The sequence below is a fragment of the Taudactylus pleione genome, unplaced genomic scaffold, assembly GCF_031769625.1.
Source record: "Taudactylus pleione unplaced genomic scaffold, aTauple2 ptg000259l, whole genome shotgun sequence".
NCBI classification, from domain to species: Eukaryota; Metazoa; Chordata; class Amphibia; order Anura; family Myobatrachidae; genus Taudactylus; species Taudactylus pleione.
Window position 1 is genome coordinate 1,038,070 of NW_028284661.1, and position 13,060 is coordinate 1,051,129.

The following is a 13,060-nucleotide window of genomic DNA, read 5'->3' on the forward strand; positions in this document are numbered from 1 at the left end:
TCGCTCCCCCCCCAGGCATAGAAGACTGCTGCGAGCAGTCTCCCACTGCAGCCCAGCACACAGCAGCGTGTGCTGGGCTGCTGTGATTTAAAAGGGGGAACAGCACCGGACATGGGCCCCTCGCCGGGCCCCTCCAGCAGCCCAAGCATGGGTAATTAGTACCCCCCACCTTTCGGTGCCCCTGATTAGGGTTTGGGGTTAGGCACTTTGGCGGAGGGTTAGGCTGCGGAGGTGTGTGTTAGTGTTACACTGCAGGGGGGAGGGTTAGGATTAGGCTTCGGGAGGGGACTGCTAAGGTTAGGTTTCCGGAAAGGTGGGTCAAGGGTAGGGTTAGGGGAAGGGTAAAATTACTTACCTGCAGATGTCAGGATTTCAACCGTCGGGATTCTAGCACCGTGTTGACCATTTAACCCTGTCAACCTAAATACATGTCTATACAATGATGGTCAAACTAAGGACCATGTCAACCTTTTAACTGTTGACATTCAGAAAGTGTAAACCTTCTGGTGTAGACCTTCTTAATGCCAACCTTTTTTTTGTCAACCATTCGACTGGTATTCCAATCAAAGCATTGCAGCACAAATGCACTTGGTAGCATGTAAACATTGTCTAACAGAAGCAAGTATAAAGCACACACATTATATGTGCATTCAAGTGGAATAAGTCAAGTCAGTAAGCATGTGATGCAGCTCCCAGATCTATGCCTAAGAAGCCCACCCGTCATAATAGCAGACTGTCAGCAATTTTACTGGTAGTAGACCATGGCCATCAATGGAGAATGCTTAGAAGTTCTTGCTGCTGGAGGGACATGAACTGTAGGTGTAAGGTACATCACTGTTGCAACTGTTCTGTGCTTTGAAGCTGTGAAGCCATGAAGACGCTGTGTGTAGGGTGTAAACACTGTCCGAAAGCAAACACATGGTCATGTGATAGGGGTGGAGTCACTGATGCATTTCATGTGACTAGTTGGACTTTCTCAAAGTAAACACTGGCCGTAGGCAAACACGTGGTGACAATCTATAAAGTTTTATGTATTGTTAAAAACTTAGAGCTTATCACTATAATTTACTATATCCATTGCTCATGTATGCGTGTCTTATATTTTGGTTTAGACTGACTATATACGGTATCTACTGCATGTTTAAATATTATTTTTTACTTCTTTATTATGTATTCCTCTACATTAAATGATTTGAAATGATTACCTCTAACCTTATTAATATTTTTTTCATTCTCTGGGGCTAATATTATAATAATAATAATAATAATAATTGTCACGGCTACAGACACTTGAGACTCCTGGGAAGAGTCAGGCTTACTAGGTAGTATGAACTGAGGTGGGTTTAGGAAGGACCTTTTCATGAAATATCATTAACACGAATCAAAAGTAAATAGAATTTATTCAAGAACAAAAATTGTATGGAAAAGTTCCACATTAAATCTCAATAACACAAAATTCATGACATGCACTAACAGGTGCAGGGGTATGCCCCTGGAAGAAACAAAGTTCGAAGTACACACTGAACTGGTGTGGGGTGAAACCCCGAGTCTGACACGAGGCTAGGGTTGAGCCCTGTATCGTGACGGAAGTCCGGGACAGGGTTGAGCCCTGAGATGTAACAAGAACTGGAATGAAGTTAAGCCCTGAGACGTAATAAAGATCCGGAACAGGCTTGAGCCCTGAGACGTGATGAGGGTCTGGAACGGGGTTGAGCCCTAAGGCGTGATGAGGGTCCAGAACTGAGTTGAGCCCTGCGATGTGATGAAGGTCCGGAGCAGGGTTGAGCCCTGCGGCATAATGAAGGTCTGGAGCAGGGTTGAGCCCTGCGACAGGATGAGGGTCCGGAACTGGGTTGAGCCCTGCGATGTGATGAAGGTCCGGAGCAGGGTTGAGCCCTGCGGCGTAATGAAGGTCTGGAGCAGGGTTGAGCCCTGCGACAGGATGAAGGTCCAGAGCAGGGTTGAGCCCTGCGGCATAATGAAGGTCTGAAGCAGGGTTGAGCCCTGCGGCATAATGAAGGTCCGAAGCAGGGTTGAGCCCTGCAGCAGGATGAAGGTCCGGAGCAGGGTTGAGTCCTGCAGTGTGATGGGGTTCTGATGAGGATAGACTGTAACGGTGCAGTTGAAAACTGTAGAAGAAGTAACCCCAGTATCCGTATGAGTCAATAATAACAAGTAAACCAAATAGTGTAGCGTAGAATGGAAAAGCAATAACAGAGCAGGATAACAACGGAAAGACAATGGCAATGCTGAGCTCTGTAGTGCAGCTGATAACCTGTATCAGAACTTGAACTGGAACACGAGCAGGAATGTAGCGAGGTCCACAGCATACACCAGGCACAGCGGAGTTCTGGCAGAAGTCCAAGGAAGACCTGAAAGTAACGTTGCACAGACAATGAGGCATAGTTAGTAACAGGCTTTATACTAGAGATCTGTGATCCATAGGAAGTTCAGAACATGTGACCCAAATAGAATCAGGTTTGGAATAATAAGCAATCAAGGAATCCAACAAACTAACGACACCTAAGAAACAGATGATCACTTTAACTCTCTGCACACTGCATGTGATGAACGCCAGTAACCAGGATAGATCCTCCAACGACCACAATGGAACTTCGGCAAGTGTAGTTTATCTTTATGTACTGAAATAGTCAAAATCCTGACAATAATTTTGTGATGCCTAGAGGTCAATCCTATTAGGTGCGAATTGTGAGTAGTGAGTTTGTTTCTAGAAACTAGCAGACTTCGCACAAATGCGCGCTCCTGAGAACTCTCCAAATCAATTAAAAATGCCTATTCGTGGTACTCGCAGCAGGAGGTGTGAATTGACTGCCAAATGAGATGTAAGAGAAGTGCATAAACAAGTGGGGAGACCATCCTGGACCCCCTAAAAATATGAGATATGGTAAGAACTTACCCTTGTTATCTCTATTTCTACGAAGTCCATAGGGTTCCACAGGATACCTTGGGGTATAGGTGTGACGTCAGTCGCAGGGCACCAAAGAGTTAAGCTTTCAGCCTCCCAGGATGCACTAGGTCCCCCTCCTATACCCCGCCCCCGGGCCAAGGCACCTCAGTTAGTTACCAAGCCATAGGCCGGAGGAGGAGAAGGAAGAGAGAGAACAAAGATCTGGACACATACAAGAATCACATTCTCACCAGAGGGAGACGGAAAACCGGTGACCAGAGCAAAGCCCATCTGCAGCACAGGTGCGACAGGGCGGGAGTCCTGTGGAACCCTATGGACTTCGTAGAAATAGAGATAACAAGGGTAAGTTCTTACCATATCTCATATTTTCTACTTCAGGGTCCATAGGGTATCCACAGGATACCTTGGGGATGTCCCAAAGCAGTATCCTTTAAGGGTGGGGACGCTCCTGTGCAGAAAGGAGAATCCGCCGCCCGAAGGAAGCATCCTGAGAGGCGAAGGTGTCAAACCTGTAATACCTCACGAAGGTATGGACAGAAGACCACATAGCAGCCTTGCAGATCTGAACTGCCGAGGCACCACGTCGAGCTGCCCACGAAGGACCCACAGACCTAGTGGAATGAGCCTTCAGAGAAGGAGGGACCGGTAGGCCTTCATGAAGATAAGCTTCAGAAATAGCCATACGGATCCAGGCTGCCAAAGTTTGCTTTGAAGCAGGCCAACCCTTTTTACAGAAGCCATAGAGGACAACAAAGCGTCCGACTTCCTAAACGAAGAAGTGCGGTCAACATAAGTCCTTAAGGCCCGCACAACATCCAAAGAGGCCTCACCCACGGAAAGACCCGGTGAGTTAAAGGCCGGAACAACTATTTCCTCGTTAACATGAAACTGGGAAACAACTTTGGGAAGAAACTCGGGCCGAGTGCGGAGCACTGCCCTGTTCCCATGAAAAACCAAGAAAGGGGGTCTACAAGAAAGACCCCCTAACTCAGAAACACGTCTGGCTGAAGCAACGGCCAGAAGGAAAACAGTCTTAGCTGTTAGCCATTTAATATCCACTGAGCCCAGTGGTTCAAACGGCGGTCCTTGGAGAGCCCTCAGGACCACAGCCAAATCCCAAGGCGCCACAGGTGGAACAAAGGGCGGCTGAATACGGAGAACACCTTGCATAAAGGTGCGCACAACCGGGACTGTAGCAATCCTACGGTGAAACCAGACAGATAGGGCCGAAACCTGTACCTTCAAAGAAGCAAGGCGAAGCCCATGATCTAGTCCCGCTTGCAGGAAGGCGAGAATCCGAGACAGACGAAACTCCCGCGGTGCATAACCTCTCGGTCGACACCACTGGAAGAACGTATGCCACACGCGATGGTATATCCTCGCGGAAGACGGTTTCCGAGCTCGTAACATGGTACGCACCACAGAGCTGGAAAACCCCCGGGACCTCAGCATGGCCGTCTCAACAGCCACGCCGCCAAAGACAGCCGAGTCAGGTCCGGGTGAAGACAAGGACCCTGAGACAGAAGGTCCGGTCGTAGCGGCAACCGCAGAGGACTGTCCACGGACAGACCCTGAAGGTCTGAGAACCAGTGCCGTCTGGGCCACGCGGGAGCTATCAACAGGAGCGTCCCTCCTTCCTGTTTGAATTTCCGGATCACCCGTGGAAGAAGGGAGACCGGAGGGAACAGGTATGCGAACCTGAACGTCCACCGGACGGACAGAGCATCCACCAGAGACGCCCCTTCGTCTCTTGTGCGAGACCCGTACACCGGCAACTTGTTGTTGTGCCGGGACGCCATGAGGTCGATTTCTGGAAGACCCCACCTGTCCACCAGTAGTTGAAAAACGTCCAGGTGCAGGGACCATTCCCCTGGATGAACGTCCTGGCGACTTAGAAAGTCCGCCTCCCAATTTAGCACTCCCGGGATGAAGACCGCTGATATGGCCGGAAGATTGCGCTCCGCCCAAACCAGGATCCGAGAGACCTCTACGAGAGCCGCCCGACTGCGAGTTCCTCCTTGCCTGTTTATGTAGGCCACGGTGGTAGCATTGTCCGACTGGACCTGCACCGGGTGACCCCGGAGAAACCGCTGTGCCTGCAGGAGAGCATTGAAGACCGCACGGAGTTCCAAGATATTTATTGGAAACTCCGCTTCTGTCGGCGTCCACCTGCCCTGGAACAAGTGTGGACCCGAAACTGCTCCCCAGCCCCGAAGACTGGCGTCCGTTGTCAACAGGACCCAATTTGGAACCCAGAACGGACGTCCCTTGTTGAGGTGGGTCGTCTTTAACCACCACGCAAGGGACAGGCGAACCTCCGGGGTGAGCACAATCGTCCGGAACTTCAGAGACTGAGGCAGCCCGTTCCACTTGGACAGGATCAGGTGCTGCAGAGGTCTGGAGTGAAACTGGGCGTATTCCACCATGTCGAACACCGACACCAAGGAGCCCAGTAACCTCATCGCCGAGTGTAAGGACACCCGGCGGCTGTGCAGACAACTGCGCACCCTTGACTGTAAAGCAGAGATCTTGTCCTCCGTCACGAAGATCCTTTGCTGTCCCGAGTCCAATAAGGCTCCAAGATGCAGAATCCTCCGAGACGGGATTAGAGTGGACTTCTGCCAGTTGATTAGCCAGCCGTGCCGTTGCAGCAGTGCAATGGTCAGGTCCAAGTGGTGTAACAGGAGCTCTGGAGATCCTGCCACCAATAACAGGTCGTCCAAGTACGGCAACATGCGGACTCCTTGCAGCCGCAGAGAAGCCGCCATGACCACCATCACCTTGGTGAAAACACGTGGTGCTGTCGCCAGGCCAAAAGGTAACGCCCGAAACTGGAAGTGGTCGCTGCGGATTGCAAACCGAAGGAACTCTTGATGGCACAAAAGAATAGGGACATGCATGTAAGCGTCCTGTATGTCCAATGACACCATGTAGTCCCCAGGTTCCAGCGCCAGAATGATGGACCGTAGGGTCTCCATCCGAAACTTCGGGACCCGCAAAGACTTGTTGAGTGCTTTGAGGTTGAGAATCGGACGATATGACCCATTGGGTTTCTGTACCAAAAATAGATTTGAATAGAAACCCTGGCCCCTCTGGGAGAATGGAACAGGCACTATAACTCCAGCCTGGAGCATAGTGTGCAATACCTTCCGCAGCTCCGTAGCCTTGTTCCGGTCTGATGGTAGACTCGTGGTGAAGAATCGAGCCGGGGGTCTGTGCCGGAAGGAGAGGGCGTACCCGTGGGAGACCACCTCCAGAACCCAAGTGTCTGTCGTAGTGAACGACCAACACCGGGAGAACTGCAGCAGGCGGCCTCCCACCCTGGGATCCCCCAAGGGGAGACCCGGACCGTCAGGCCGCAGGCTTGTCATCTGGCTTGGGGGCCGGACGTCTGGTACTCCATGCCTGTTTCCGGGGCTTGACCGATTTCTTAGGGCCAGCCTGTCGAGGAAACGACTGTGGTTTGGGCCTGCCCTGGGCCCTAGATGACCGAAAGGACGATGGTCCAGAACCAGAAGGAGCAGCGGCCGACGGGAGACAAGCAGATTTGGCTGCCGCCAGCGTGGCCACAATTTTATCCAGATCCGGACCGAAGAGAACTTCTCCGGTAAACGGCAACGCTTCCAGACCTTTCTTAGAATCTGCGTCCGCCTTCCAGGATCGCAGCCACAAGGTGCGACGAGCAGCTACCGCTGCTGAAGAAATTCTAGACACCAGAGTACTAATGTCTAGAGCTGCCTCGTTGATGTAGGTGGCCGAATCACGGAGATTGCCAATCAACTCCGCCTGTTCGGCCGGACAGTCGGATTCAAAAGAAGCCTCTAATGAATCCGCCCAGCGCTCCATCGCTCTGGCAACCCAGCAAATGGCCATAGCCGGCCGTGCTGCCCCCCCTGCAAGGGAATAAGCGGACTTCAGGCAGATTTCTACCTTGCGGTCCGTAGCATCCTTAAGGGAGGACATGGATGGCATCGGCAATGTGGCACTACGGACAAGACGGGTCACGTGAGAATCCACCTGTGGAGGGGATTCCCACTTAGCAAAATAATTATCCGCGAACGGATAAGCCACCGCCAGGCGTCTCTGCGGCTGGTATCTTTTGCCAGGTTGTTTCCACGCCTCCTCTAAATGGTCCACCAACTGACCCGAAAGAGGAAAGACTGTGGCATCGCCCTTCACATCTTTGAAAAAGGCATACTTAGATTTAGCCGCTGGGGGAACTTCGTCCTCAATCACCAAGGCTGTGCGGACCGCCCGAATAAGTCCAGGAATATATACTTTGGACTTAGCATCAGCGTCCTTAGTATGGAGAGGTTCCTGATCGTAAGGATCCAGAATCTCCCCATCATCAGACGTCCCTTCGTCATCCTCATAAGGAGCGGACAGAGACGCCACCGGCCTTTTATGAGGCCGCATCACAGACTCCCCTTGCAACACATCCGACAAGTGCTGTACAGAACTCGTCAGGGAGTTAACCCACGCTGGCTCCTGAGAACCCGGGAGCGGGGAAATAGGGAGACTGTGGGGTACCACCAATTGTCGTGGGAACCCCTGCATGGGTGACGACACCACAGACTGCTGGGACAAACCCATCGGAGTAAACGCGGGCTGCGGAGCTAACTGGCCCACTAAAGCTGTTAACGCCTGAGCGAAACAAGCCCAGGGCGGCTCCTGTACCGGTGCTGTAACCGTAATAGGCCGCGCCATGGACAAACACTGCCGGCAAAGGCCCTCCGCGCTACCCTCCCCCTCCGCTAACGGTACTTTGCACGTGGTACACTGTAGCCGGAGGGGAAAATCACTTTGACATGATGGCACCACGTATGTGACCTCTCTCACCAATTAAGTATTAAATAGGCGAGAGACCACCCTGCAGCACCGCACCGCAAGGGCTTTAGCAGAAAGAACAGGGACAGTAATAAAGCTGACAGTTTAGAGAAGAAAAGTTACAGGCAGCGCTAGCACAGTCACATACAATGCAGAGAAGTAACAATTCCTGCACTAACAGCGCTGATCACTCAACTACACAGACACAGGGCCTGGTAGGACACAGCGCTGCATACACAGACCTGAGCCACAGCGGAGGAGAGGTATGCGGGGGGACCCAGACCACGATGCTTCCTTCCAGACTTCCAGCAGCGTTCACCATGCGTTGCAGAGAAGATGGCCGCCGAGGAGCAGAGAGAAGCTGGCCTGGGGGAGGAGCGCTGACACAGGACCAGTCAGCACAGTGCAGAGAGGGCTGTGTGCAGCGGGGGAGGCGCCGGCTGTGAGACAGGGAAGGCACGCTCCCCTGGCATGCATTTAACCCCTGGGACGCCGCAGCGCTACCGCTCTGCTGTGGTCCGCTGTCCCAGGGGGTAGTGGAAGCGCAGGTTGGTCGCCTGGCTCCACGCTGCAGCCAGTCCCCAGGGAGCCCCCTGCCTGGGGACTTAGGACCATGTGATCAGCGGGGACCCACCGCGGGACCCCGCTGCTTACCTCTGTCCCCCTTGAATCCGGCCATGGTCCGGAGCATCTGGGGTCACCGCTAGCTGTGACCCCAGACGCCCACCAGCATCCCCGGATCAGTACCGGCGTTCTGGTACCGGCGGGGTGTAGGGAAGACAGCATGGACGTCAGGACTGACTGTCCATGCTGTTCATCCAGATGTGCAGCCACAGCTGCATGAAGAAAAAGCTTCAGGGGCTCTTCTAGCCCCCACTCCAACAGGTGCACCCGACTCCGGCCGGGCACCAAACTAAACTGAGGTGCCTTGGCCCGGGGTCGGGGTATAGGAGGGGGACCTAGTGCATCCTGGGAGGCTGAAAGCTTAACTCTTTGGTGCCCTGCGACTGACGTCACACCTATACCCCAAGGTATCCTGTGGATACCCTATGGACCCTGAAGTAGAAATGTTTAATTTCTTTAACAGCACCGTATAGAAGGATGTTTGTGGGCATTGGGAAGATACTGTAGGTTTTTAAATGGTGTCAAATCGTGGATTTGGGCTCTTTGTTTAAATGCAAAAATTTTTTAAAAAGCAACCTTTTTTCGATTAATCTTAAACGAATTAAACGAAAAATGGAAAAAAGTAGGAAAAATGCTGATTTTGGGGTACTTTGAAGGGCACTTTGAAAAATTGCAAAAAAAATATAAAAAACAATTATTTTTCAAGTAAAAAAATATTGTAATTAAATTTGGGGTGCCTAAACTAACGAAAAAGTTGATTTGCGAGTTATTTGAGGAATTTTTTTATTTTACCCCCAAAAATGACATGTAATTATTGGACTAATTAAGCAAATTGGAAATTTCCAATTGCCTAATTAGTCAATGTGGGGGGAGGGGTGTCCGAGGTGTCCAGCACAGTGTCTCTGCATTTTAACCTTAAAATAAAGATATTCCTTTTAATCCCTCACCCTTAGGGAGTTGCGAATTGAAAACTTCTAATTCAGTATCACTGGTTCAGTGCGAGTTGCTAATTAGATTGCAAAATGAAGTCGCTGTGCGAATTCGTAGAGAGAATAGCAACTCGCACCTCGCACCTAATATGATTGACCCCCTTAGTCATACATAGTCTCCTCATAAACAGTTAAATTAGACATTTCATCCCACAAAACATTACACTTTTCATTGTGCTTAGCATTAACAAACCATGAAACCCATGTCACAAGGTGATATGAGAGGGAGTTTTGAGAATCATCCTAGAGGGATACAAAACTCCTCCCCTCTGCCTGTTAAACATCAAAATCCCGATGCCTATCATTAGCCCTACTACAAAATACTGACACCCGGGATACCGAACTAAGGTAAGCTGGGTGTCTCAGCATCTAGCTACCGGGGGAGACTTAGGGTTAGGCACCCCCCGGGAGGGTTAGGGTAGGGAAAGAGGAGGTTAGGGATAGGCACCATTAGGTGGGGTTAGGGTTAGGCACCTCCCAGGAAGGGTTAGGTTTAGGCACTAATGGGAGGAGGTTAGGGTTAGGCACTAGGGGGGAGGTTAGGGTTAGGCACCACTAAGGGAGGGTTAGGGTTAGGGGGGAAGAGGGGAGGGTTAGGATACATAGCAGCCCCAGTTGGGAATTAGGTCCGTCAGTGTTCTGCTGTCGGTATTTGATCCGGTGGCTATTAAGCCACCAGCATTAAGTACGGATTCCTCAGGTCCAAAATATATAGTTCCTAAATAGAAACAATAAGTGACATTTAAATTAACTCAACTTTTCATTTCCTTATTCGGAAGTGTGGGTGGACCACAAACTAGTGATATAATAGTGATTATGCAAAAACAAAAGTATAAAAGATTCTAAGACCCACATGTGTACTGTCATCAGCTAAACACACTTACTAGCCCTCATATAATCTGGTAACTCAGCTCAGCCTGGCTATACAGATGGACTAGGCAAAATAAATGCATAACATGTGGATAACTTTATATTGTATACTAATATATATTTGTTTGTTCCAGATATGACTGGATGTCTAAAGTGTTCTCAAAGTCAGTGGTCGAATAATGGAAGCTCTCGATGTGAAAATAGGACTGCAGAATATTTTGAATGGAAGGACCCATTTGCTATTACACTATTGACTTTTGCTGCTATTGGGTTTGTAGTTGTGCTAATAATAGGAATTCTGTTTGCGAAATATGCTGACAGCCCAGTGGTTAAAGCAGCAGGGGGGCATTATACATACTTATTGATGATATCCTTATTATGTAGCTTGGTGGGAATTTGTTTTTTCATTGGAGAACCAAGTGACACTATCTGTAAGATCAGACAACCTCTCTATGGTATCAGCTTCACCATCTCTATTTCCTGTATTTTAATCAAATCTATTCGAATTCTTCTAGCATTTGAATCGGCCGCTAGGGGACAAAGGGTAGTAACATTAACCTACCAGCCATTCATTATTATCATTGTCTTAACTGGGATTCAGTTGTGTATTTGTACAATGTGGCTTATACTGAAAGGTCCTTCTTTTATTAAAATTTACCCAACAGTTCAATTGATAAGCCTACAGTGTGATGAAGGATCTTATGTAGCATTTGGCATTATGTTAGGCTATATTGGGTTACTTGCATTGATTTGTTTCCTACTAGCATACAAAGGAAGGAAATTGCCAGAGAAATACAATGAGGCCAGATGTATCACATTTAGCATGCTTGTTTACATGTTTGTCTGGATTCTCTTCATCCCGATTTACACGAATGGCACTCGTGGCATGTACCTTTCTGCTGTACAAGCTGTTGCCATACTGGCCTCAATATATGGAATGATATCCTGTCACCTTTTACCAGTTTGTTACATAATAGTTTTCAAAAGAGAAACTTGTAACCGAGAAATGTACCTTCAGAGCGTTAGTAGATTCTACCAAAATAAGGTGCCATCAATTCATCAAAAATCCTCAAAACTAGAGATTCCTTCTGCTAACCTCAAACAAAATTCTAAAGCTGTCCATTTCACTCAGATGAGTTTAAGTTGTTCGAGACTAGTAAGAAAAAGACATAAGAGCTGTTAGCTGTAATACATTATGTAATATGGCAAAATCAACTAAGTATCAACTGAAGATGTACAAATTAGAAATAATTACTTATTTTATTCCAGTACAATTTTGTCTGATGATACACACACTCACTGAACCTTATTTACAAAGTGTACCGCAAGTTGCTTTGATTTTAAAATCGTGCATCTACATGTATCGCAGAACGCTCTTCATGATGTATACTCAGGCTATGCTTCTGAAAATGTAGATAGAAAAAAGAAAGCGCTGATTCAACTGAATAGTATTAATATATTTAATATACCTCCATTGGTTCAAAAAAAGTCTATTCTCTTTTAAAAAACACAAATAAATATTTGCAACCGTATAAAATATACACCAGCCTGCAATAAAATCAATAATCCACATTTAACATAACATACAATAATGGGCCCACGACACACAATCTCTCTATACTTTAACATAAAAGATTTTATGATATACACCTAACCTTTCAGCAGTAAGTTTTCTACAGCAGCAGAGCAACCACTGTTCAATAAATAGATACACTATTAATAAAATAGAAATCAAATTGATACAAGGTGAATAAATCTGTTGCTTCCTAGATTTCTCTAGGCAGTATATTGTTACAGACTGTCAGCAGTCTCAATTCAAATACAGTTGTAGAAAAAACACCTGAAAACTAATACATAATAATACACCTTTTTTCTGCCAATGTAGGTACTAGGCAGTATATTATTTCAGACTATCCTCAGTCTTGATTTCAAACATATCCCTAATTGTAGAGGAAATATGAAAGCTGTTTTAGACCCTCAACGGTCTTAATTAATATATAGTCCTTTCAAGACAATTTGTTTAATCCCTTCAGCAGGATTTTACTTTGCTGTTAACAAGTGTATTTAAATCACAGTCTCCTTCATAGGCCTTTAGGGAATAAACACAGTCAGGGAGTTCCTCTTAATTATGGTGATTTATACTCTCAATTTCATATCCCACATGGCCATGTAATGTGTAAAGAGGGTTATATATATATAGAAATTTTTTTTGTATAAACTCCTCTTTACCGTGATAGACTGGAGGTCCTCCTAGCATTCAGCTTGCTGCGGCTGCACGCCTTCACTGGCCGTGCTGTTACACCTGTGTAGTGTCCAGATAGCCACCTCCGTATTTATTAGAAATCCTCCACATAGGTAGCTCTCTGTGGCTTACCTCAATGTTGGTAATTTATCACTGTGGGTACCCTTCAGAGTTGAATTTTCAATATATGTGGAGCTGTATTTGCCGGCGTCTCTGCAACAAATAAAATGCATTTCTCCGCCTGGCTGTCAGCAGCTTCCTCAGTTAGTGTCTGTCAGAATCCCGGCGCAGGCATCACGAAGTTAAGTAGCGGGGTTCGGGAGAGGGGTAGGGTGTAGAGTTAGGCACAGGGGGGAGGGTTAGATTTAGGGTGCGGGAAGGGGAAAGCTACGTATAAGCACTGGAGGGGGGTTAGGTTCAGGGGTATGCAGTCGGGAAGCCAGCGGACCTAATCCCGACTGTCATATCCCGGCAAGGGTCTAAAGACAGGCGTCGATATGCCGACGCCTGTCATTAGGCATATGCCGGGAGCCCGACGCCCGGCAACCCGATCGAAGGGTCCCCGGGCGCCGAGTGCGG

The 13,060-nt window shown here is 48.3% G+C and overlaps 1 protein-coding gene across 1 annotated transcript in view; it reads left to right on the forward strand.

Annotated features, from left to right (window-relative positions):
* Positions 1–12,803, forward strand: part of LOC148514744 (G protein-coupled receptor family C group 6 member A-like) — a 37,240-nt gene extending 24,437 nt beyond the window's left edge. Inside the window, exon 6 of the mRNA XM_088480998.1 lies at positions 10,374–12,803. Coding sequence (XP_088337124.1) covers positions 10,374–11,422 — 1,049 coding nt within the window. The 3' untranslated portion in view covers positions 11,423–12,803. The remainder of the gene's footprint in view (positions 1–10,373) is intronic.
* Positions 12,804–13,060: the final 257 nt, after the last annotated feature.